Source organism: Chroicocephalus ridibundus, chromosome 8, assembly GCF_963924245.1.
Source record: "Chroicocephalus ridibundus chromosome 8, bChrRid1.1, whole genome shotgun sequence".
Classification (NCBI taxonomy): domain Eukaryota; kingdom Metazoa; phylum Chordata; class Aves; order Charadriiformes; family Laridae; genus Chroicocephalus; species Chroicocephalus ridibundus.
In genome coordinates, this window is record NC_086291.1 from 34,018,761 (window position 1) to 34,044,997 (window position 26,237).

The 26,237-nt window shown below is 44.4% G+C and overlaps 2 protein-coding genes across 8 annotated transcripts in view; both read right to left on the reverse strand.

The window, feature by feature from the left end:
* The window catches only part of CEP350 (centrosomal protein 350), an 80,742-nt gene extending 72,393 nt beyond the window's left edge, over window positions 1-8,349 (reverse strand). For 4 of the 7 annotated variants that reach the window (XM_063344710.1, XM_063344711.1, XM_063344708.1 and 1 more), the window contains exon 1: window positions 5,699-5,837. The gene's annotated coding sequence lies outside the window, so the exon portion shown is untranslated. Of the gene's footprint in view, window positions 1-5,698; window positions 5,838-6,139; window positions 6,271-8,246 lie in introns of those variants that run through there. The other 3 variants (XM_063344707.1, XM_063344706.1, XM_063344709.1) reach the window with 3 other exon arrangements.
* Window positions 8,350-10,916: 2,567 nt separating this feature from the next.
* LOC134519922 (torsin-1A-interacting protein 1-like) lies at window positions 10,917-23,536 on the reverse strand. Its single transcript, XM_063344712.1, has 5 exons — window positions 23,076-23,536; window positions 22,715-22,783; window positions 18,897-19,010; window positions 17,806-17,862; window positions 10,917-13,392 (listed from the first exon to the last, which is right to left on the reverse strand). The coding sequence occupies exons 1-5, from the start codon at window positions 23,491-23,493 to the stop codon at window positions 12,587-12,589; spliced, it is 1,464 nt and encodes a 487-aa protein (XP_063200782.1). The 5' UTR covers window positions 23,494-23,536; the 3' UTR covers window positions 10,917-12,586.
* Between the last annotated feature and the right edge of the window lie 2,701 nt (window positions 23,537-26,237).

Consider the following 26,237-nt stretch of genomic DNA (forward strand, 5'->3'; position numbering starts at 1 on the left):
CAGTGTGTCCCACTGCACCCACGCCTCGCACAGCACAGACTACTTGTTCATGGGGGAAATGGGCATAGAGGTTTTAGGGATGTTTTTTTCCTGTTTTCCAGGTACAAATAATTCAAAGTTGACTTCTGAATCCTAAAGACCCTCTGGAGCTCCTGTCTCTGCAGCTACACTTCTGCAATAACAGACATACACAGGTGGACAGACACAATCCGACTTAGTCAAACAAACAATTTTTTCTGAGCCAGCCCACTGAAAGTGATGGAATTTCTATTTAAAGATGTCAGAAACACTTTCCATGTCTCCTCAAATACCACAGAATACGATTTATGATGATATGCTTGAGCCTGGAATACAAATACCTTTACCTACTCGTTTTTATGGAATCTGAGCTTTTACCATATTGCATTATCCCATTTAAACAAGTGCTAAAAATATCCATAATACATTGTTCTAAGACTTTTTTTGGTTCTGTTTATGGGCTTCTAAAATGCTTTTGATAAAATGCTTTTTATTTTCCTCAACATTTTGAGAAAACTTTTGTCTCTCACCGCAATTAGATGCGGGTGACTTACTGACCTTCCTCAGGCTGAGGACAAGTTTCAGCGCAACAAACAAATGCATGATGTATCTGTCAAAAAAGCGCCACGTCTCCAGAATCTATAGCCAACTCTGCAGAATCAGACAGGGCCCCCCCGCACCTTCTTTCAATGCTTTTTATATAATAAGCCTTCAAATGAAATGTGTTTCAGGGGCAAAGATTCTGAAAGGAAGTTAATATTCGAAAGCCAAGTATAACTCAACTGCACAATGCTTCACGGACACAAACTTCATCCTAACACTTCTCCGCCACATTATCTCGAATCTAATCTCTGTTTTGCTCCTCCAAAATTATTTCTGCTACAAAGTTGGGGATTTTTCTTCTGATGGTGCTGAGCCTTCATAGGTAGTTTGGCTGGTATTTAATCTGACTGGCTTATAATATTATTTGACTTAGAAATATTTTACTGGTCCAGATTGCGTCACATGCCAAGAGCGAGACTGTATGCAATGACAATGGACACAACAATGTAAAGCTGATTCAAGAAAAACTTGGAAAAAATGGAAATAACAAACACCAACAATGCCCAAGGAGCTTGCGAATGTTAGCTGCTCTGAATGAGTAAAATTTTAGATAATATTCAGTATTTTGTCTTGTAATACAAACAGTAAATATACCAGAAGAACTCACATTCCAATCATTATGACTTGGGAAAAAAATAATGAAAACCAAAGAAAGCTTCTGAAGTAAAAGAAACGTACCAATAAGATTTTACATGTCTTAAGCTAGAAAAACATAAAAAAGCTTTTAGGGATGTTAAGGTAGTACAAAAAAAAATGAGCAATCAAGATATACCACACACTTGCAGATAGAAAAGCTGTAAAGAATTTCAAAGCACATGTCACTACCTCTAACTGTTAACGAGGAAGATAAATGACATCAACAGCCATATATCCATCAAATGTCAGAAAACATAGTAGAAAAATATGAATGTGTTTCGTAAGCTCTAAGATTAAATTACTGGCATCGGTCAGCTACTAAATTTGCATCCAAATTATAATGAAGGTTTTTCTATAAATGAAACATTATTGAATTTGATTCTCTATAACTGTACACTGAGGATGGACATTCATAACGCCCTTCTCCTATGAGAAGATATGGCAACTTGCAAAAGTGTCTCTGCCTCATCACAAGTGATGTAAAAGTGATGAAAAAAACCCGGCACTAAAAAATGGATTAGTAGTTTTACTGAAAGTAAAACGCACTGAATGTCTTACTCTGCTGCATCACATGCTAGGAGGTACTCTGAGGAAATCTATTGAAACGAATGTTGTGACAGCTAGTGTAACTTGATTCATTGTTCGTGAGGAAATCAGAGTACAGAGGAACAGAGAATGCATCCATTTGTTAAAGAGATGCACACGAGGGGTTGCCTATCCATTCAGAAGTTCTGTATTTTCTTTCACTTCAAAGATCTTTGCATTTATGACACAAAAGAAAATAGGCACCATACCCTAGTTTCAATAATAAATAAAATACTCCTGCATTTGTTTCCTTGGCCTTCAAAACAAAAGTTCACTCCTTCCATCTCCAGTTACTAGAAACTGCACATTGGAAGATTTCAATTTCTGCAGCCTATAATAAGTCCATTCAGCAAAATATGTTTAAATTCTCCAGGAAGTCCTGTCTCATCTCAAAAGAACACTCCACTTTGCAGGAGTCTTCTTAGAACTTACAGCAACCCTCTCAGCCAAGTACAAGAACCAGACACACCAATTTTGAGAGTCTAAGACAACAGCTTTCAGCTGCTCAACAATACCAAGGACAGACGAGCAGAGCAGCAACTTCATCCACAGCTGTGTCAACTGCAGACTGATCCCTATTTTCTTCCAAAGCAAAATGAAGTGCATGAAAACTTAAGGGAAAAATGTTCAAAATGTCCGTTTCTCAAGTTTGATGCCTTTGCTCTGAAATTGCATTCAGAAGTAGTGTCTGAAAGACGTCTCATTAACAAGATGAGACGTTAAAAAAAAACAAAACCACAGAGCAAAACCCCACAACAAAACCCCACAGCAAACAGAACAGTGACCACCAGTGCTGTCTCTGACCTGGCATTACAAACACTGGTACAAGGACTCTGCTGAGAGCACTTTTTCTTGAACTAGCTAAAAACAGCAATAAAATATTTTCTTAAATTTAAATAATTCCATCCCACTAAATGTTTTAAGTGCCTAAACCCTAAAAACCCAGACTTTCCTGTTCCAGTATGACAAATGCACCCGATATATTTGCTATTAGCAAACATAACACATCATGCTAATATGACTGGAAAATAGCAGAGAAAATTGTAACTGTTTTTAAACTTTTACACTTTATTGCCATGGATCAGACTTAGTGTGAAATTCTGCCCTCAGTGAGAAGTGCTATTACAAAGCTAAAACACAGCCAGAATTTCTGTTAGCATTCAGTAAGTTTCAATTGACCTAGTATAAATTGATTAGTTAATTTATTTGCTCTATTCTTTCTCCAGTATATTGACAAAGATTTCAGCCTTACGCATACAAGTAATTTTATTCTCAATCGAGTAGTCCATTAAAGTCTATTATATCATTAGCACAATGATACACATATATCTTCCAAGCACTTACATCTATGGATAAATTTTACACTCAGACATTCTGATCCAGCCACATGCCTAATACATTAACTGTACGGGGAAAGTTGTCTCTCTGCACTCAAATACCAAACCCCTTCTGTTATCATTATTATGCCACTATACCTGTTCTTATATTTGTTTGAATATCGTGAATTTTATCAGTTTAAGTACATCAGTAGCACAGTTCAAACAGTGCTGCTGTACTGACAGGAGAGTCATGCTCCTGATGTTTCTAAGGTAAAGCTGAGCAGATTTAGCACCTTGACAGTGATGAAGGAATGCCTATATTCCTCCCTACCTTCCCCAGCAATCTTGCCACTCCTCTGTGATAGATGCAGTGCTCATCTGATTGACTCACAAGACAGTTCAACTCACTAACCCAGCAGAAAATTATTTACTTTTTCTTTTTTTTTGTTGTGTTAGTTTTCTACCAGTTTATCAAACTGAACCAGGCTGCTGCACAGTCAATGCCAGAACTAGTCAAAGTGGGGGAAGAGAAGCAGCAGTAAAACTCACCTTACATTGTGCAGCTTCACCTAACTGCTGTGGCTATAGCAAGAGAAAATAGATCTACCACTACGTGCACTAATACCCCTGATTCCAAACACATGCCTAACTTCATGGGACTACTGCCTCCTCCGGGCACAGTGAAGTCAATGAGACTAATCACATTAACGGTTTTCTACACAAGCGTGTTTGATACAACATAACTTTCTAGCAGAAATAAGCAATCTGGTAGGGGGGTGCAAGGAGACGCAGAAAAATCATTATACCTGAGTCAACAAAACCTTCAGAGTAGAATTCCAAGACTGGACTAATCCCCAATTTAAGGGATGCTTTTACTATGGTGGCAGAAACTGCCGATGAAGTCATTCCGAGACATGAAAGACACCATCCACATTGGGACTGTTATATTTATAAAGTCTTCCCAATGGTACAGTGGCAACCTTAAACTATACACCAGTTCAGTAAAACAAATTCACGCAAACAAAATGTTTTATAGCTTCTAAAGTCGTGTTCTTTCAGTTGCAGCCACACCTAGCCTAGGGAGTCTACCAGAGCATGTACATCAATCAGCAGTATAATTTCCGCGGTACCCTGGCCCCTTGTAGAAATGTGTCATTACAACGTAAAATAAGTTGCTGTGTTTAGTGGATGCAGCGTACCTTTGTTTAAGGTAGCGTCACTCACAGAAACTGAAGCCTTCAACAGTTTACAGTGTTTGCGTGGCCACACCTTTAGTTGCATTTAATTATCTAAAGCATTACCTCATGAAACTGTTGTAGCAACCAGAACTATACAAAAAGAGCAAGCAGTTCACATAACCTAGTCTGTCCATGCTGACAGTCTGACAGAACATTGTGAGTTCACATGGAACACAACAAACAAGTGCCTGACCGCCTACAGCTCCATACACGTTCATCCCACAAGTACTACACTTTTGGTCACCGTAGACTCCTGAATGAGTTTTCAAGCCTGTACGCTCTGTAGCCCTATGAAGTAGTTTAAGATGATAAAAATACAGAACTGATCTATCAAGTTGTAAATTTTCAATTGCAAGACACCAAATCGTTCAACTACACAGTGAAGCTATTTGACACATAAACATCTATAGGCACATACGTACACAACGTGCCAGGAGGCTTGGTTGCTGAAATACAGCTTACATCCAAAGACAGAAAGAGATAAATTATTCCAGAAAAACTACATCAACAGTAGGCATTATATCGCAGAAAACTGCATCCACGGAAAAGAAAAAAAAAAAAGGCCCCAGTCATACTAGTATAAAAACCTTTATGCCAACAACAGCCCAAATGAATGGCACCAATGAAGTCAGAAAACGCTTGGGGCAGATGTTACCCAGGGATGTAAGAAGCACTTTCAGCAGGCAGACGCCGAGCGATCCCGGCCTCTTCCCGCAGCCCGGCCAGCCCCCGTCCCGGCGCAGGAAGCACAACCACAGCCTACATTTAAACTTTAAAAGCGCCGGCAGTCGCCTGACAACAGGGCGGTTTCGGAGGACGGCGGGTGCCAGCCGTGCCCGGCCCGGCCCGGGACGCGGACAGCGACCCGGAGCTTCACCAAAAAAACCCGGTTTCGGCGGTTTTCCCTTACAAGGCGAAAAGACAACAGTGAAACTAGAGCTCCCCTACCGTCTCCCTTCCTCCGCTACCCCCCGATACAACAAGCAGTAGAAAACAAAACTAGAAAGAGACTTAACGGATAAGACGGGTACAGCAGAGGACATCGGAGCCCGGCGGCGCCAGCAGAGGCCGAACCAAGTGACAGCCGACAGCAGCGCCGGGCCGCCGGCCGGGCCCGCCGAACCCCCGCGAGCGGCCGAACCCCCCGCGAGCGGCCGAACCCGGCCCCCGCCGCCGGCCCCGCCCCGGCTCCACCTCGCTCGGCGCCCCGGTCCCTTGCAGGCGGGCAGCCGCCAGCGGCGCCGGGCCGAGCGCAGCCTGGGGCGGCGGCGGCACGGGCCGCTCCCGGCGCCTTCTCACCTGGTGGCGACGGCGGCGATCGACGCCCGCCGCCCCGGAGGCAGGTCCCGGCACATCCCGCAGAAGAAGCGGAGAGAAGGGCGGCGGGAGCTGGCGGCGCCCCGAGCCCGGCTCCGCTGCCCGCCGGCGCGCAGCCCCTTCACCGACGCCAGCCCGCCGCCATTACCGGCCAACGACTGACGCGGAGCGGCAGCGGCGGCGAGAGCGGCGGCGCGGGGCAGGGCGGGAGCGTCCGTCCAAGTCTCGCGAGAACCGGCCCGCCACCGACCTTTCCAACATGGCAGCGGCCCGCCGCCTCCCTTCCCCGCCGCCTCATCCCCGCCGGCGGCCATGTTGGGTGCGGCGAGGCCTCCCTGCCCCAGCGCCTCAGCCGGCTGGCGCGCTTCTTCCCCGCGCCGCCTCCGCCAGCAGCCCGGCGGCGGAGCCCCGCAACCCGCCTACCTTGCTGAAGCCGAGGCCGGGCTGAGGTGAGGAGCACAGCCCGGGCGGCGGGAAGGGCTGAGGGCGGCGCCGGCCGAGCGCAGCTTTCATGGTGGCCGGGAAACCCACGCAACGGCGCGCCTGGCCCCGGGTGAGGCGGCCGGCGGCGGCTCCAGGCCCCGGGGCGGGGGCGGCCAGGGCCGCCCGCCGGGCCTCCGGTCACCCCAGGGGCCGGGGAGGTTCCAGCCCTCACACTTCTCTGGGCGCCAGACCCTGCCCCGGCCTCAGTAAAAACATCATTTTCCACTATTTTTCTCAAAGCTTTCTTCCCCCCCCCCCTCCCCGGGTTGTGCAGGCTTGACTTGTCGGGTCAGTCCACATGCAAATCGTGTCAAAATAAAGAGCTGCGGCACAGCTCTCGGTTTTGATGCAAGAACAGGACTTCGCAATGTTTATTAAACGGCGGCTGCAGAGCGGTGCCAGCGCTGATGCTGGCATTCCTAAAGCAGCTCCAGTCGAAACTAGGGCACCACTTTTTAGTCATTTGTATTCATAGCTAAGTCATCTTTATAATTTTTTTTTTTTTATTATTTTTCAAAATGAAAGCAGCTCTGATTACAGTCTCCCAGTTGCCAAATTTGAGTTCAAATGAACAACATTTGCAAAACTTCACAGAGATGACTGACTACCCCCGGCTTAATTTCACTTTTAACAGTCATTATAAACCCGGAAGAGTTTTTGTTAGTATACTATCTTCTATTGCATAGATTCCACCCCAAAGACGCATTAAAACCACCCACGTTTCAAAAAATAGGTCTAAGATGTTATCCAGCTATAACAAGATTATTTCCACTGAAGAAGGAAACTTATTAGAATAGTAAAACAGAAATTCTTCCTACAGTTATTTTGGGAATGTCTCCTTCAGGGCTCGTCTACAACTTCACCAGAGTCTGGTTTTCAGTCATTAGTACAATTGTTTGACTACAGATGCCAAATTTCTTGGGGGAGCACGGGGGCAGAGAGTTACCTACCCCACCACTAAAGGTTCACTAAAACTGCTGGAGCTTTTTTTTTTTTTTGGCTTTTTTTTTTCTTAATCAAAAAGGACTAAAATATTTTTGCGTGGCCTCTCTTCTTGTGAATGGTCAACATTTTGCATACAAATTATTCCAATATGGGAACACCACACAAAAACACCCTAAACGCTGAGACCTTCACAGCTGGGAAGCTTAGGCAACACCGAACTTAATCATGTCACAATTACAGGATACCCATCTAACCTTAATTTGGCTCTTTTACATACACAGACTAATTACAGAGTATATTTTCCAGCATAAGTATACTTCCTTTGAAACAAGAGGTAAGCTTGAGATGTTAGTGGTTAAACTTTTGAAAATGATTTCGTTAGGCCAGGTGAGCGGAAAAAAAAAAAATAAATATGTGAACACCGAAAGATGAGCACAGCTCCAGTGGGAAAAAGTGGTAAGTAGTGCCTAATTCCTGCCTGAGTCCTCAGAGGGCAAACCTGCTCCTCCCAAATGCAGAAGACTAAATAATAATAATGACAAATTCAGTCAATGAAAACAATATTACTACAGTGTATGGGATCCCTGATCACAGACTGGGGCAAATTAAATTATTACATTCCCTGTCATCACCTAGTGTTTGCTTAAATTTACTGCTTAATATTGCTGGATCGGCAGCCTATTTACATTATTCAGCACTTTTGTAATGCAATACCTCTTTAATTATGCTTTTAAACATAGTTGCTCTTTTCTGCTTGGAAGCAGTTAATCTAGTTTCATGCTCCTCCTTTTCATCTTCACGCAAATAAGGCATCACATTAGGATTTTCTTAAACATGAAAATCATTTGTTGTCAGTCAGTCAAATAAAATTAAAAGGCAATGTTTGTCTACTGCTTTTGCTTCAACATGCCTTTATTTATTCTCTGTATCTGTCAGTGGAACTTAATTGTAAAACTTTTGATTACTTTTTCAAAGATTCCCTACCAATGGGCATAAAGCTCTGACAGGCAAACATCCCACAAAAAGAGAAGAAAGACATTCTTATGGGAAATCCAATCATCTTGTAAAATTCTCTAACAGTAGAAATAAAGAAACTGTTTACCTGCAAACAGCCACAGCTGAAAGAAAAGGAAGAACTGAACGCACTCCAGTTTGATGAACTGCTCACTAAACTGCGAAGCAACGGAGAAAACCGCAGCAAGCGCTTCCCATGCACTGAAAGTGGTGGATGGAGACAGATAGTAAGTTAAAAGTAAAAGAGCCCCAATCTCATCTTACACTAACTTGGTTATTGCAGCTTTAAGAGAGAGGTTTGGAAAGTTTTCCACTCCGTACTACTCTTGCATACCCCTTCTAAAATTAGAAAGGGGCAGCTGGCCATTGCAGCCAAAAGATCGGCTCGAGCCCCCCAGACTCCCTCCCCCCTTTCCTTGACTGACGTGGCTCCCAAGAGCCACGGAGGAATTTGGGGAAGGGTGCTTCCACCTGTTGGACATGGAATGAGGTTGTCCAGGCATTCAATTATAAATCCAACTGTCAGGAGCTGACAATAAAACAGGACACAGGACAGCTGTGAGGACTACAGGACGCCCCCCCTCCTTCTACGTACTCCTACGATTTTGCAGTTTGTCTTACAGCAGAAACAATGCATGAAAAATTGTTCTCTGCATGGTTTGGGCTTACAAAATAAAGGGATCACTTCAGATTTGTTCTCATGGTTTGCCAGCTGTGCTACAGGGCCTTAGCACAGAATCTGGCAAGTTGTTCACACCTCCAAAACCAGGTTCTTTTTTCCTAAATACAGCATGCTGGCGATTGCACACACAGATGGTGCGTATAGCTGCATCCTGTACAGCAAATACTTTTATGCCTACCTTAACACTGAGCTCACCTTGCCGTTTGCATTCAGTTTGAAATGGATCAATTATTAGTTCAAAACATTTTTCAAAAAAAAAAAAGGATATGAAAACCATGACTTTTTTTTTTTAAGTTGTGGAAAATGAGCAAATGCTTTTGTTGTTTTGAAAAAAATGGGGGGAAAAATTAGTCCTTTTAACCAACCTGCTTAGCATGCTCAAAAGTCCACTGCTCAGTGCAACGTGACTCAGAGCAGGGTGAGAGAGACACGGTAACAACAGATGGGGCCAGGCATTGTCCTAGGTCCCTTTTACAACATCCAGTGCTGAAGGCAACACAGCTATCGCCATCCTCCAGGTGCACAAAGGCACAGCAGGAGTAACAGAAGAGGGGCCACACTCCACCTTCTGCATGGGCTGGCTACCTGCAAGGGGGCTCTCGCCTGCTGCGGGTGTCTGCTTGCAACCCAAGGAGAGTTTGACTCTGTTTTCCAGCCCAGTTTGCAGAATGCTGGAAATTTTGTCTGCAAATTGGTGCGTAGCTGATTCTGCTGCCCAAAGATCGCGTTCTGACCAAAGTTTGTGTGCTGTAAGCTCACAGAACAGAAAGCATCCCCTTCTCAGTCCCAAGGCCAGACCTAGTGTCTATGCTCTATATAAGCACATTTTTGCTGTCACAGACTATTTAATTTGCTGAGTTGCTGACAGTTAGGGACAGTTCAACTTCAGAAGTGAGATTTCTCTAGAAGAAGCCAAAGTATTTTACAGTTTGGAAAACATCAAATGGCTACATTTGCTGCAGGCAATGAAGTAATTATACAAGGAGGATAGTAATCAGCTGCCTTTGAGCAACACAGACAGACATTACTCTTCACCTCTGGCTGAGGAGGAGTTACTTAATGAGATCTGCATTACGTACCTGGGGATATTTATTGAGAAACTTTTATAACTTTTAAGGACAAAGCCACAAACAGCTACAAAAAGGACCTACTTCTTCAACAGTAGAAAGTCTTCTAATCCCAAGCCTTCCCTTTCCTCTAGAAGGAGCTACTGTGTACAGCATCTTGCTTTTGATTTATTTTTCCAGGCTAAGCAGGACACCATGTATTTGGAAATACACCTTGCTCTCCCTACAGTTAACAGCAACAACAACGAAGTGATTCTCCTTTGTCTGGCACAACATGAAGTAGAACATTAAGTCTTTAGTTTCCAGGCACCTTCCTATTTTGTCTTGAAACATATGTTCCGTTAGTTTAAGAGCATAGAATCTCATGCTTTTATGACATAACTTAAGTCTTTTTTGTGGTTGCCAATTCTGCTAAGTATATACTTTTTTTTTTTTCTAAGCTAGTTTTTAATAAGAGTGTCCCTCCAGTCAGTTCACGGTGCACTGGTTTGCAACAGCAGAGGTACATGACTGTGCAACTAGGAATGGAACAGGAATGAAGTCATCCCTTTTGTCAGTTGCTGACTCTTACATCAGGCTAATGAAACAAGTGAACCACATCTTATCATTAATTCCTCAGTTCTGATTTCAGCAGGAACAGTACAAGAACACCAAGTAAAAGACAGTTCAGAGCTATTAGAATTCCCTGCATTGTGCCCTGTTAAAGGAAAGCCCTGATACTGTCAAATACATGCATCTGCATCTCAGTATCTACCACCCCGCTCAAGTTTCTTGAAGGTTCCAAATTTTGCAAAAGGTTGTATTTTAGGCATCTATATTTGGTCAAAGGTAAAAAAGAAACAATCTTAAATATGTAAAAAAAGTCTGACCACTTAAAATTCAACGGACAAATCTTAAAGCAGCTTATAAAACAAACAAGTAAATTTATTTTTAACGATTACTAAAATAGTTTACATAATATACAAACAGATATGCTATCAAGACACACTTGGAAATAGGTCACAGTTGGTTTAAAAAAATATTTGTCCAGTGAAATGTCCAAAATGTAAATGCCATCTTTTCCTTCCTGAGCTATTCTTAAACACCCAAAACAGCAGCACTTCCATGTCTTTTCACTGTTTATATTTCTGCTCATTAAAATAAAAAGCACTATCCATCGCTGCCTCTCAGTGGTTAGAACAAATCCACCTCTGGTTTAAGCGACCACAGCTTTGCGTGTCTCAAACTGTGTTCTTTTATATGCTTAAGATGATTTTGGTTCATTCCACGTAACACCTCAAACCTTTGCTGGCACAAAGAAGCCAGAAACTCCAGCACCTCAACAGTTTTTCCTGGGTAAGAAGGACTTTTTGCAACAGGACAGCTCAAGGGGCTTGTGAATAAAGGATGGGTCCAAGAGCCATTAATCTCTCAGCTGTTACAAGAAAATGTCCTATTAATTTGAGAGCAGTCTTCACACGTTCCTTCATACTCAATAAAACCAAATGCACACGGACCAATAGTTCAAGAGCATACACCAACAGCAATGACATGGAAGTGCGGCAATTCTCTTTTTTTTTTTAATGCAAAATAGTTACAATCGAAACAAGTACGTGTTTCTAGTCTGGTGTGAGGGATTCTTGGCATGAGGCACTCTTAAAAATGTACTTTAAAAACATGCATTGCTAATCTGTTCTTCACTAGAAGCTTATACAGCAAGCAGCAGGTTATATGCAGACACATGAAGAAAGGTTCTTTTTCTAGGATACCAAGTACCACAAATAAATAAATTCTCTTGATGCAAAAATAATTATCTTATTAAAATGAGAAATAACCTATGTCTTCCTAAACTTTTGTTTGGAAAGAAGCTGTAACAGATTTTTAGTACACACATGACTGACATTTTATCAATTCCCCCTCCAAATTTTAAGACTTGCAGAACTTTGACAAAGAGCAGAGAATTCCTGGAAGCAGTGAGGCAAAGAGGTGCCGAGGGATTATTTAACTGACGTCAGTACTACTAACATCAAGCAATCCTTCATACCTCAGCTTTTCTCACTTTCCAGAACTGTTTGGGGCAGTCTCATTTAAGGAAGAAATGCTTGCTGAAAGGTTCTCTACAAGTCTCACAAATCTTTCAAGCAATTTTGCCATTTCTAGAAGTCACCAGAGACAGCTGACATCTATGTTGTGATCGAATAGATCAAGAAAATGCTTGTGCTTAGACTCACATCACTTTATCATCATTTTCAGTTTATGATTTTTCTTACGTTAGAAGAAAAAAGTAAGCAACGCTGGCAGATGAAGGTGATGTTTTTGCATCCTATTACCTTGTCAAACACGATACCAGCTTTATACACCACCAGAAAAGGTTCCTCATAGCAAAGCCAATAGGGAACCAAGACAGCTTCGGAAGCCGATGAGTGGTTCTGCGCCAGTGGGCACTTACTTCCAGCTGCAGGACACCAATCCTGAGTAAGTCACTGAACACAACTTACCAACAACCAGCAAGTTCTGCAGTTGATTTAGAGAAGTCCCAGTTACTTTACCAGAAACGACCCTGCCAGTTCGTGGAATTTCTTTGCACAGAAAGGACTGTATGCTTCCTGAGCTCAGCAGTGACAGTGAGTTCTTCCCTGTTCAGCCATTGCAACATAAGTTTTCTGTCTTCCTCCTTTCCTGAGTCCTCTCCAGTAACTTTTATGCGCATCCCTCCACAGGAAGGCCCTTTTCAGGCCAAACAGGCAACACAAGATGAGATATACGGCTCCACAGTCCACTCAGCTTATCTGTGTCCATGCTATTATAAGAACTAGGAACATCTGATCTGGTAAACTTCGCCCAGAGGAAATCCCGGACTTTCTCCTCAACTTCTTGCAAGGTGAGGCTCTTTCTCAGCGACTGCTCATCCAGGAGAACTGTCAGCAGGAGAACCACATCCTTAAATGCTGCATTTTCGTGGTCACAGTACTTGTAAAAGATTAAGGTGGAGCCTGCAGGCAGTAACTCAAATCGATGCACCACTGCCACCTTCTTCCCTTCTTTGAACCCAGAGCTGAGCTCATCATCTACCTCCAGCTTGACAGCATCACTATCCAATATGGCTTTGTCTGCCCCGTTAATTTTGATTGTAGTAGCATTCTGGGAGAAGGCAAAAGCATCGGCAATCTCGTTACTTAGGCATCTCAGCGCTTTCTCAGCTTCTTGGCCAGCTGTGAACAGTAAGATGGCCGGCTCCAAATGCAGATGGGAAGCATTAAGATGTTTTTCAAGGAACACGTGGGTTCTTTTCCACAGATTGGGGTCCTGACTTTGGTAAGTATTTCTTAGTTTCTTCATCCGGGACCGAAATGCTTGCAGAATTTGAGTATCTTTACTTGACAAAGTTGCATCCAGAAGACTGGGGATTCCACTCCACAGGACATAAGCCAATAAGATACTAATTAACAGACCGAGTAACAAAGTCCAGATCTTGCAAAATCCTCTCTTAGATTTGCTCCTCCTTTCTATAGAGGATGGTAAACAGGAAGAAAACAATGTTTTAAAAGGAATGAGAAGTCAACAAGGGCTTATACAAGGAAAATAACAGGAAACAGCAGAATTCAATGAACTCATCCCATTCTCAAGCTACTGGTACAGTAGATGAAGAGCATAAAAAACACGTCCTAGTTAAAAAACAAACAAAAAAAAACCAAAAACACAACAAACTGAACTTCTTTAGCAACTTAGTGAAGTAACAGCATTAAAAAAAAAAGGACATTTTTACACGACAGTTTGACTAAGAAACTGGACATTCTTCTGAAAAAGGATCTCTATTTAATCAAATGCAAATAACAGCTTAAAACAGTTCTAAAAAAGGTCAAGTTTTTTCCTACATTGAGGCTCTGCAGAAAAAGACCTATACAAAACCTGGCATCACCAGAACGGTTTCTGTGTTATTTCTCCTCCCTGTCCCCATAAGGATAAAATAGTTTCTGCAGCAGTATTTGCATCTCAAACACTGGTGATAAACACTATCAGAAAACGTTTGCGATCTTTGGGAGTCAGCTTCACAAAGAGTACACACAGCAAGCAGTGCACAGGAATCATATAGAATATCAGATATTTTGATTTGGTTTTGCATTTGAACAGTTAAATTAACACTTTTTGGACCTACTACAAGCATAAGGCTCAATTCCGTTTCCCAGTAAGATTAGTGACAATATATACCAGCCTCCCTGAAAACAGGAAAGAACTGTACACCTTGTGCTACTTTTTTATATCCTAACTTTTATCAGGACAGCAACAACACAACTGTTAAATAAGAATACCACTAGGCCTGCCTCAGTGGCAGCAAATCTTCTAAACACTACAGATGGAAGACCTTAAATTCATGTGGAAATGTTACCTATTATACAAGACACTTCCTTCCTTAGTGCTGAAAACACATGCTCTAGCAAGCAAGTCATCCGTTCTGGCAAGGACCCTCAGTTTAACACCAGCTACCAGGAAATCTAATACTTGGACAGGCATGAAAATGGTTAAATGTAACACATGCATGAAATAGAAGTGAAAGCAGAAGTCTTATTTTTGGCCAAAGGCTGTGACTGCTTCCCTGTTATCAGTGTGCACTGCTTCCCTAGTCAGCGTGCACTAGCAGCCCAGAAAGCCAATCATATCCTGGGCTGCATTGGGAAAAGCGTGGCCAGGAGGTCGAGAGAGGTGATTCTCCCCCTCTACTCCACTCTCGTGAGACCCCACCTGGAGTACTGCATCCAACTCTGGAGCCCCTACTACAAGAGAGATATGGACGTGCTGCAACATGTCCAGAGAAGGGCCACGAGGACGATCAGAGGGCTGGAGCACCTCTCCTATGAGGACAGACAGAGTTGGGGTTGTTCAGTCTGGAGAAAAGAAGGCTCCGAGGAGACCTTATAGTGGCCTACCAGTGTCTTAAGGGGGCCTACAAGAAAGCTGGTGAGGGACTTTTTAGGACGTCGGGTAATGGTAGGACTAGAGGGAATGGATTAAAACTAGAGATGGGACGATTCAGACTGGGCGTTAGGAAGAAGTTCTTCACCATGAGGGTGGTAAGACACTGGAACAGGTCGCCCAGAGAGGTGGTGGAAGCCCCATCCCTGGAAGTGTTCAAGGCCAGGCTGGACGGGGCTCTAAGCAACCTGATCTAGTGGGAGGTGTCCCTGCCCAGGGCAGGGGGGTTGGAACTAGATGATCTTTAAGGTCCCTTCCAACCCTAACAGTTCTACAATTCTATACTGGACTGATCTTGAAATTTGCTTCTGCCTGTTAAGAGATTAAGAAGGGAACATGAGAAAAATACTAAGACAACCATTTTAACTAATCTTCCAGTGAGGAATTTAGCAGGTAGTTGAAATCGCCAAGCCATGTTATTTTCAACTAAAAGCTATTCTTAGTCATGCTTTTACATACAAAATTCTACGAAGCTTAACAAAGCACCTTTGTATAACACCTTGTTGAAGCGAACGCAGTCCTGCTAAGTAGGAGCAAAGGCGAGGCTGTGACCTCATCCCGGGTAGGGCTGTATCAAGTATGGGACTTTCTGTTCTTTTCTGCATCATTTGCACTCCTGTGCTCAAGCAAGGCTAGTCTTGAACAAGGAAAATGACACATTCACCGCTATTACTATCCTATGGAGTCCCACTCAACTGGAAAACTACATGTTCACCGCTATTACTATCTGGAGAAGTCCCGTTCAACTGGCAGACAAACTCTCCATCTACGCTATTTGCCCAATGTCAGTTCTTAAGCTGTCTTGACAATCCTGCATAAAAAGCACAAGTCTCCAGCCTATCACAAATCACCCCTGAAGATTTTTAACTCTTGAAAAAGTTTCACAAATAAAAACGGAGGCATTTCGAGAACGAGATGACAAAATGGCAGAGATGTAACAACCTGTTATTTTCTGCATAAGTATCCCATATCCCAACTAAGTTTCCTGGTTTTGCTCAAGAATTTGAGGGACAGAAAAATGAAAGTTCAATTAACAGGCATTTTAGAAAAACAACATAATGCAAAATATAAGTAGCAAAAGCAATGCAATATGTTAAAGGCATAGTCTCATATCCCCTCTTCGTCTAGCTCAGGTCAGAGGCCTGCTTCTTCAGCAGTCAATTTCTGGGATGAATTGTGCTTTTAAAGCAAAATGCAAGCTTTCAACTTCAAAATATACTTATGGTCTATTTATTTAAATGGGCTCAGACAGCAAAGTACAAAAGACATTATCCATAAAAAAGTGTTATGAAAAACTTTACCAAGAGACCAGTATGAATATATACAGTGCAATTATTGGTCAGCACGTTTTCTGCATGTAGTCAGTTAATTAAAAAGGCATGAGAATTTCTGGCTCCTTGTGAACTACAGCAACTGGTTCAAAGCTGAAGGCTCTTCGAGAATATATAACCAAATTAGGATAGCATCAATGACACCATTGAGAATAAATTGAACAAACACACGGTAGTTATTTCAAGAACACTAAAATAAATTCTATAACCTTGTTTCTGGATGAATGTAATCGCAGAAGGTGCTAAAAGTAGCTCTGATTTAAGCCAGAGCTTAACTGGCTTAATGAGATACACTATTCTGTAATTTCAACCCCCCACCCCAACAGGACACAGACATGGAGATTGTAATTGGCTAAGCTTATATAAGTCTTCTAAGAGTTAACAGATCAAAATCACCTCAGTTCTGTAACATTTCACAACGTAGCCCTGTTTGCAGAGACTAGGTTTCATATTTAGGAGACAGCTGTGATTCATACCATAAAGGAAAAAAAATATTTCAATTAACAGTCTAAAACCAGATCCTATCCTACCTGAGAATCTTGCCTTATTTACAACACAAACTGCACGAAGGCCAAGCAAATTATTTGTCTTGCCTAACTCAAAAGGCGTAACTTCTGCAGACACCTTAAAGCTTTCAGAGTTTCAAGTGATTTTCCAAAGTTCTTCACCCAACACACAACTGGTGACTCCTGCAGGACCTATTATGCCTGGCACAGGAAAGAAAAAATACCAGACTAGTGAGAACTCCCTGCATCAATTCATTTTTCAAAGGCGTTTCACAAACGAGCAGCTCCCACAAGACGAGCTTCTCTTCCAGAAGGCACTGTGGGTTTCAAAAAGACCCCAAACAACCCGCCCCGGGTTCTCCAAATTCAGTTCTGATCTAGAAGACTTTATTTATTTATACCTGTTCAGGATAGAAACAAGCGCTGAGACATTAAGAATGGAAGGCTACTAAGAATTCAGAACATTTGTTTTTCCTTCTTGTTTCAAGTAGTCTTCCAAGAGGGGAAAAAAAAAATCCAAACCAACAAATCCACAAAAACAACCAAAGATAAGAATGTGATACACAATGAACTGGTCATTGGATAAACAGACTGGAGTTTTCCAGCAAAGAAAAGTGCTGCTGCTCTCCAGGAGTCTAGGACAACTAATTCAATCATAGCAGGCCACCGTTACTCAGGGAAAGGCTAGAAGGGAAGGTGATGTGTACAAACTAATCTAAGATTCACTGCTACCAATAGGTGAAGGTTTTGGTTTTTGTTCCGTTCCTCAGCTCACCCCCACAATGCCACCAGCACACACTCTGCACTTACAAATCATCCCATGAGTCAACTTCATTTCCTGACCCAGAAGAAAATAAAATAAAAAAAAAAACAAACCAAAAAACCAGTGGGTCATTTTCTGTGGTCAGCGAGTGGAATAACCTCACGGAAGGGCTCTGGCATGCGCTGCCTTCTCCGGCTTCCATTCAGATCTGCCTCCTGAGTCCCTTCCCACCTTCCCAGACAGAGTGTCCCAGGGCACAAGAAAAACCATAAGCAGAGGAAAGAATTCTGCGCTTTTCACCTAATTACAGGGAAAGACTAGGTATCTTTTTTTTTTTTTTTTACTTACTCTGTGGTGTAATTGTATGATGCTCTTGATTTTTCTCTAGGAAGTCAGCCTTTCTTTCTGAAACCAACGCACAAGTGAAAGAACTTGGTTACCACATCAGGGGTCAGAATAAGACAGACAAGCCATACATGCTTTTAGCTCTTTCTATGAAATCTTCAAAGGTTATTAGGGAAGGAGTATATGCTGTACTGCCAAACCAAGCCTGCGCCATATGACAGCCTCTTGGACCCCTCTGTAGATGGAGAAATAGACTGTTGTCTACCAGAAAGAGCTTAATTTTGCCCTTCACCCTGCTTTTCCCAATATCACACAAAATTGTCCTTCCTGTTTCTCCTATTGTGTCAGTTTGCGCTCACAATTGCTTTCAGTGCTCTCCCATAAATACTGTGTGAGTACTGACTAAATGAACGCAAGCCACTACCTACCTCACACTCTGACCGGTTACCAGCTCTCCTAAAAACCTCCCTTACGTAGTGTATCTATTTGGAGGTATTCAACCCATCTGTAGTAATATAACTACCTTCTGCTGGACTAAAAAGTATCCCCTATTTTCTTCCTCATTGTATTTCTTTATTGCTTCTGTAACACACATCCAGAAAAATCTCTTGAGCAACGACCAGAAAAAGTGCTCCCTCACTTTGAAATCACTTGGTTTAGTCAGCTTCCCCCTGCTAATGTCAAAAGTAACTCATCTTTTTCGAAAAAGAACAGTTTTGTTTTGCTTTACCTGAAGCAACTAAAGATCCACTCTCACAACAGTTTTTGAAGGAGGTACGATATTAGTTACCTTTTTGTTTTCCTTTCCATAAAAGAAAAAAAAAAAAAAGAGATGGGTATGTATTTATCAAAGTTTAAAACTGCTCTTTCTTGAACTTTAAGGTTTTACACCCAAACAGATGACTGTCATACTACAATCAGTTTTCCCTGAAATTTTTATTTTAATTTTTTTTTATAAAAATTTCTTCATCCAGTCAGGTTCCAACTCAACAACTCCCTGTTTTGTAACAGAACTGAAAGAATGTCATTTTAGCGCATTTAAGCAATCATTTGTTACATCACAGAAGAGGTACTGATAAGACTGGTGTTGTTACCTTTTAACGGTGTATGAATGTTTGGTCGATGGCCTGAGGGTTTCTCGGGTTCATTACTGTCGTAAGCTTTTTCCTTTATTGGATTCTCTTGAAGAAAGTTAATTGAAGAACTGCCTGTCAGGAGGCAAAAAAGAAAAAAAATAAGAGAGAAAGAGAGGATTGCTATAGATGCAGTGTCCTTCGTGCTCGTAACATCACAAAACTGAAGGACCAAGACGGTTTCAGAACATACATGATCTAAATCAGTGATTTTCCCAAGACATCACAACTTTCTTAAAATTAACCAAAAGCAACTAAGACTCGAAAAGCTTATGGTAAATTTGAGTTCACTATAAATATAACTGTGTACACCACCACACACTTTTTTTTTTAATTTATATTTTATTTTTAGGAGTCCTTGGCTTAAAAACACTTGGAAAAAAACCCAAAAACCAGACATCAGGACACCAAATGCTAAAAGCCAAGAAATGCCTTACACTAAAGGGATTCGGTGTGAACTAGTGAATACACAAGCATGGGAGCAAAGAGAATTCTTCCCACAGCTTTGGGCACACAACTTACAAACAATAATTGTGCTGTCTTCCACAGCATTAGGCAGAGGGGAAAAGAGGGAGAAGCAAATATAGAACCCTTTTTATGTAGTCCAAGACATCCTCTAGTTGGGTCTCTTTCTCTCTCTAATTAACCATAATGGCAATCTAGGGCACCTATGCTCCTAATTTACTTCCCTCAGGCAGCTGGGAAGAACCTAAACCAGCAACTTCAGATTGTTTGCCAAATTACACAGCCATTCAGGCACTGAAACCCAACTTAGTTAATATTACTACGTTTAAGGAATGAAGCCCTGTTAAGGTGACAGGAGTCACAGAGCAAAGGTCAGGGCTGGAAAGCCAGTCAGAAGCAGAACACCGGGAGAAGAGGTTTGAAAGGATAAAGTGCAACCACACAGTGGCCCGGATTCAAGCAGGGAGGGGGGGGAGTTCAGGTATGGAATGAAAGCTGTAGTACAGCTGTGGAACAGAGACTATGACACAGCAATCAAGCTGAATGGCACGAGCAGATGAAACAGCAAAGGGAAGAATACAACTGATGAACTTTTTCTCTGTAACATTCACACCGGGCCCTTTTATTCTTTTAACAGTACTGGGTTCTAGCAGGGTTTAATGTGTTTCTACGGCTCTTTTACCGTACACGCGAGGGCAACACACAGCTTGCCATCTAGTGTTTATTAATTTTACTTCAAGAAAAAACATAGCCTTTTTCTAATGTGTTATGGCAACTTTAGCATGCCAGTGCACGTGAAGCATACAAAAGAGGGTGAAAAAAAAAAAGCCAAACACAAACACAGGAGAAAACTGTAAGTTTTAAACTAAGACATTAAGTTACAGGTACAGCAGTAAAGTATTTGCGCATAGTGAGTGGTATACTGTATTTTCAAAACCATCTCAAAAAGCTCAAGTGACTGATTTCCCACCAAGCTAAAAATGAAAATACTCAAATTACTTGATCTTCAAGAATGCCAAACAACATACCCATAATATTTCACTATGTACTGAGGTTTTGCAAGGAAAACCTCACTAGCAGCAGTGGCTAGTAATCACAAGACCCAGAAAGATCTACGAATCTAAAGAGGGCTACTCATGCAGTCCACACTTTTTAATTCCTCTCCTTTTCTTTGCATTGATCAGTACTCTCTGTCTCTCAAAGCATTTTTAAAAGTCGTTGTAAAAAAGAAAGATTTAAATATATACAACTTTATTTCTCACATGAAGACAGACTGTGAATTAGCACCTTGTGTAACAGAAACAGTGTTAGAACAAGCAGACAGCACACATGGCATCCCCTACAGAGAAAAGTGAACTCCCCCTTTATGAAGTTTAACTTTCCTAGAAATATATATAAATTCCAGTTCAGACACGCCTGTTCTTTCCTTACAAGGCCTTAAGCATCCTACCCAAAGGATCATTCCTTCCTCCCAGGCAGCTAGTGAGGATTTTCCAATCCACCTCAAATCTACTGGCCAGCCACCTATTGCACAGTCACCTGCCAAGAGAGAGTGATCTTCTTACTATCCTCATTTCGTACACCAGTTTAATCTACGGGATTAGAAATCTAAAGGTTCACAAAATACAGGTTTATAAACCAAAATATAAAGCCACTATTTTAACATAGTAGAACTTGTTCTTTTAAGTCTAGTACGTATCTACCCCTGTGGGTTCAATCTTTTTTCGACAGAGATAAGCCTGCAACGTTCCACAGCAACTACAGCCACCACAAATGTGAGTGCCAAAACCACCTAGTGCCTGCAATTAAGTCACACAGTCATACACTCTACTATTTTAAGACAACTTCAACAGAGATTGCTAACATACATCTTTAGCTCATTGATGTAGGGAGACGCCTGATTCGAGGCAGGGTTTGTAGACTCTTAAAGCTTTTTAAGTCTAGAAGCAAGTTTCCTAATCTATATTTAAAACCCCAAAGCAGAAGCCAGGAACCAGTTTCTCCAGTTGTGGTCTTGCTTTCGTTCTGCTCTCAGGGAAGCATGACAACTACGTCCTTATAAAAATCCACCCTGCTTGTCCCACTGCCTCACAGACCTTGCGTTCCCTAAACTCTGCAGAAAAAACCCCAATACTCTATAGCTAGAAGTGGGAGGACTCTCGGGGCCGGGGGGGAATTACTCCTTCACTTCTATATAAAGCATTAGGGTCTCTTAACGTCGTACTTTTATGCCTGTTGTGACTATAATCAAATAGCACTGTTAACAGTTCAGTGAGGGGGGGAGGACATCACTCCCTCCAACCTCATTTTTAGAGACATCTACATTAAAAAAACCCCACTCAGCCGTACCTCCTAAAGCAGCCCAGCCACATTCAAAATACTAAGCATGTTAGCACCCTACTAGCCATCATTTGGGAGCAACAACTTCCCACAGCTTTTTTCACAGCTAGACCTTTGTACTTTCCCGCAGAAATACCCATAACCTCTCTCATCCTCCCTCAAGATAAGGTTTTTTCCACACCTACTGGAAATTCTGCTTCTGAAGCATAATATTGGTAGCCCTTTTTAAGGGCGATGCCACAGAATTAGAGCCATTCACTGGAGCTGTAAAAAGAGCTTGGTGACAGCCCTGTCACAAGAATACAAAGGGGAATGGAGAATAGTCCTAGGCTAGCCCAACTCATCCATCTGAGAACTGCCACAAACCAACAGATAACAGTCCAACTCAAAACAGACTAAAAGGGAAGGAAATACAATTTGTTTGCAGTTTTCTGGTGGAACGACAGGCTGAAGCCACGTGACGGCACTACACAAAGTTAGCACCTCTCCAAAGTTTTGAGAGGGACGCAGTTTTCATCAACTAAAGAAACAAGAAGGTGCCGCACAGAGCTAACACAACACTGCCCGACAGCAAGCCCCAACGCTGCTCGCCGTCCGGAGCACAGCCTTACAGCGATCCGTTTTTGCAGCTCAAGATGCTTTATTTAAATTCAGCCTTTAAAAAAAAAAAAGCAGTGTTAGGAAAATCAGTCAGTCCCCATTTTAACACTGTGACAAAATACTATTCCAAGTGATCCACCAGGTAAAACAGTCACCTAAGGGCTATGGCGCGCTCTACATGCACTGATCATTTTGGAAGGCGGAGAAGCGCTCCCTGGCTTTTACGTATGGAATAAAGGCGGCAGTGGGATTTCCTCACCTGTACAGAAGAGCCATGCTAACACCTGCAAAGGAGCTAAGCCCCAATAAACTCCATATTCCTCAGGTCTTGTGCATTTCAGCACACACTGTAACCTCTCTGAGTCACAACCTACCTGCCGCTCTACACGCTTTTATAGGGGGTCGGGTCAAGGAGTCTGGATTCCCAAAGGGATGCTCCTCTCCTGAAACGAGAAACAGGTGAGAAACAGGCCGGGCAGCTCCGCTCAAGCCCACCAGACTCCAGCCCGACAGCCTTCCAGAGTGCCTAACATCCCCTTCCAGACTCCCTGGGACACCCCAGTGTTTCCAGCGGGGCTGTCCCGGAGGGTCCCTCTCGGGCTGCCCCTGCCTCCCTGCCCAGCAGGCAGGGCGGCCGCGGGGGAGGAGAAGGCCAGCCCGCCCGCCCCACTTCGCGCCGCCCCACCGCTCCCTCAACCGCAAGATCCACCGCGGGGCGCTGCCCGGGCCGCTCACCCTCCAGCGCCTCTCCGGGGCCGGGCTCGGCCGTGGCCTCCGCCTCGGCCTCCTCCTCCCGCGCCGCCGCCGCCAACCGGGGGCTCTTCCGCCTGCGCTTCAGCTCGGTGGCGTCAGGCGAAGCCTGCCCGTCGCTCCCCCCCACCATCCTGCCCGCTGCTGCTGCTCCTGCCGCTGCCGCCCCGCCGAGGCGCCGCAACCGCCGCCGCCGCCGCCCCCTGCCCCGACCGGCCCCGGCGGACGCCTCCTCTCCGCGCCGCTCGGGACTGAAGCTGCCGCCTTCCCGCGGCGGGGGCGGCTCCGCGAACCTCACTTCCCGCCGGCCCCGCCGCGGGGCGGGATCAGCACCCGCCGCTTCCGCTGCCTGCGCGCGGAGGGGGCGCCGCGGCGTCACGTGGTACAGCGGGAGGCCCGCCATGGCCCGCGCGCCCCGCCGTTGCCCCGCGCGCGCCCCGCCGCCCCACCACCGCCCCCCCTTCCCCCGCCCGCCGCCCCGCTGAGGGAGCGGGGCCGCCACCGCCTGAGCCGGCCGCCGCCGCGCTGCTTCCCGGCCGGAGGAAGCCGAGGCAGGGCCGGGAGCGATCGTCCCGCCGCCCGGCTGCGCCGAGGCTGCCCTCCAGTGAAAAAAATGAGGGAGCGCCCGGCGCGCCGAGCCGCCCCTTCGGCCGCGGCCTCCCCCAGCTCGGCGGGGCCCCCGCGAGGGCGGCCCCTGAGGGGAGGCCGGACCCGGCGAGCCCTCCGGGCGGGCCTCGGCCCGGTGCCGCGCTCAGGCGGGGCGGCCGGCCGGGGCAGGGAGAGATGCCGCGGCCGGCTGTTTCGCCTTCCCCTACCTGAGGGGCAGAGGTGGGCAGGGAGGACCTTGGGCAGCCGGCGGGGACCCCTGAGCCGGAGAACCCCCGAGTTCTCTACCTCAGTGGTCGAAGGAGTGCTGGGTGCTCCGAGCAACAAGTGCCGGCGCTGTACAGTTGCTGATTACTATAGCAGGATACACGAGGGTTGCGTTTGAAACTACCACGCACTTGCCTGTGCCTAGTTTTCCTGTCTTTTGACAGCGGACAGACATTTTCTGTCACCTCTGCATAGATGCTTACAAGGGCAGGTAAGCCCAGGGCTTACCAATTTAGGACCAGTTTGGAAACACGTTGCTAAGCAAGCAGAGGCACTTCTACAAATTCTGAGGGATTTCTGCATAGTGAAGAAGACAGGATTGAGGAAGAGGACACTGGCATCTGTAATGGCAGTATCTTAATCTACAATTCTCCGGAATACGTATGCCCACATTTGTGATGGTATTTGTTTTGCAGGGTTGTGAATGGAGTAGGGGTGTGTGTGTGTGTGTGTGTGTGGGAAGTGCCATTCAGTCTTCAGTCCTGGAACTGTCTCCTGTGTACATATATTTAAAAATAAAAATTATTTTGATGCTATACTAGCACACCATAAGTGTTCAAATTTCATCCAGAAGCAAGTGAATATTTGTGAGATAAATTATGCATTCCTCCTCTTGTACCAGCAACAGAGTAAAACACTGCCATTCTTTTAAGATGTAAAAACAGAACACAGACATTCAGCAATGTTTTCTAAAGCAAAACCAAAAGAGGATGCAACAAATCAGGAAGTTTTGAAGTACAGCTGAACGGCCAGTGCAGTTCAAGTAGGAAAAGACCTGCCAGTGACTGACTCATGATTTCTGACCAGTGGGAATGGACTAGAGCTACAAGTAGTATCACTTTATTCAGAAGTTTCCAAAAAAAGTTGCTAGATGATTACGCTGTGTGAATATTTACATCACATGTCCTTTATAATTCACCTAGTCACTGTTGATTCTTCTGCAGATTGAGAGGAAACGTTATTCCTGTTTAAATAAAATCCTCCTTTCAAACTCGAGTTAAAAGAAGACCAGATTTGTGAAGTTACAATTCTACATCCCAGCTTGTACCTCATGACTTTGTGAATGCTAAAAGAAGAAAAGCAACGTTACACAACATCAACCTGCAATTTTGGTAACAGTTTTGTGGTGGATGACTTCATGTCGTAGACCCACTGGTGAATTCGCCTGACAAACTGCTTTTCAGTAACAGGGTTCTCAACCCGCACGGGCTGAAGCTATCCCTGGATTTTGTCATGCACTCGCTTTTTTCACTTGCTGAGCTGGAGTTCCACCACTGGTTTCATGACACTTGTGCTTCTGTGGGAAGGGTGGTCCCTCTGCCCACTCCCCATTGCCTCCTGTGGTAAAGGGACTGGCTGGTTGTAGGGATATAAAATACTTTGATTATGAAGCCCTTGATGCCTGCAGCTCCTGTCCACTTTGGTCACCTTGGCTGTTCCTTACTTATGGCTAGAAGCAGATCAAGTCAAATGTGCCTTTGAGTGGGATGTGAGATGGACGTCAACCAATAGCAGGGCCCCCAGAGAGATGTTGGTCTCTTTAGATAAGCCACTTGGACTTTTTCCTTCCAGCTTTGCCATGCTCCCAGGTTTTACAGCCTCTACTGCACCTGCTGAGAGGTTGGCCACGATAAAAGAATGTGCTGAATGGGCCAGGGAGGGAGGTGGACTCTGTCCCCTCCTGGCCACTGGCAGCAGCGTGGCTCTGCAGGTCACGGAGGAATCCACTGCCTTTCTGTGCTGCTGGAGAGAAGGTGCAATCCCGCTATTGCCACATGCGCTATGCCCGCGCACACCTCCCACCTTCTCACCTTCCTGGTATGACCCGTGTCAGAGCGGGGGCAGCTCCTGGAGACCTGGGGAGAGACAGAGAGGAATCAGGGCACCTTCTGGACACTCCTGCCCAGGACCTTCTGACACTCTGCCTCCATGGCCCCTGGCCAGTACGGTTTCCTGCACACAGCATAAAGGTTTCCATGTGAACCCAATGTCCTACCTGTTTTACAAGTGTCTCAAGGCCTAGTATGGGAGGATTTAGTGACCACAGTAGTCAGATCCCCCCCTTCAGCCTTCTGCTCTCCAAATTGAGGAGTCCCAGCCATTTGGTGCCTGCTCCTTACCAGCACGGTTTCGGTTGCCTTTCCCTGTGCTTTGTCTCAGCCGTTTGCCACTGGGCTCCTCTGGGGATGTTAGTGAAAAGGCTGCGAGCTGAGTTCAAGGGGGGTTGCAGTCTCTGTGCTGCTGCTCCTTGTGCTGATGCCTTTCCCCCAGCGC

Excerpts from the sequence above, each read along its gene's own strand:
- LOC134519922 (XM_063344712.1), bottom strand. The coding sequence starts at position 23,493 with ATGGCGGGCCTCCCGCTGTACCACGTGACGCCGCGGCGCCCCCTCCGC. Across the intron at positions 17,863-18,896 it reads CATTCATACACCGTTAAAAG|AAAGAAAGGCTGACTTCCTA; the intron begins GTAACAACACCA and ends CGTTGGTTTCAG. Across the intron at positions 13,393-17,805 it reads TCATACAATTACACCACAGA|AAAGGAGGAGCAAATCTAAG; the intron begins GTAAGTAAAAAA and ends CATCCTCTATAG.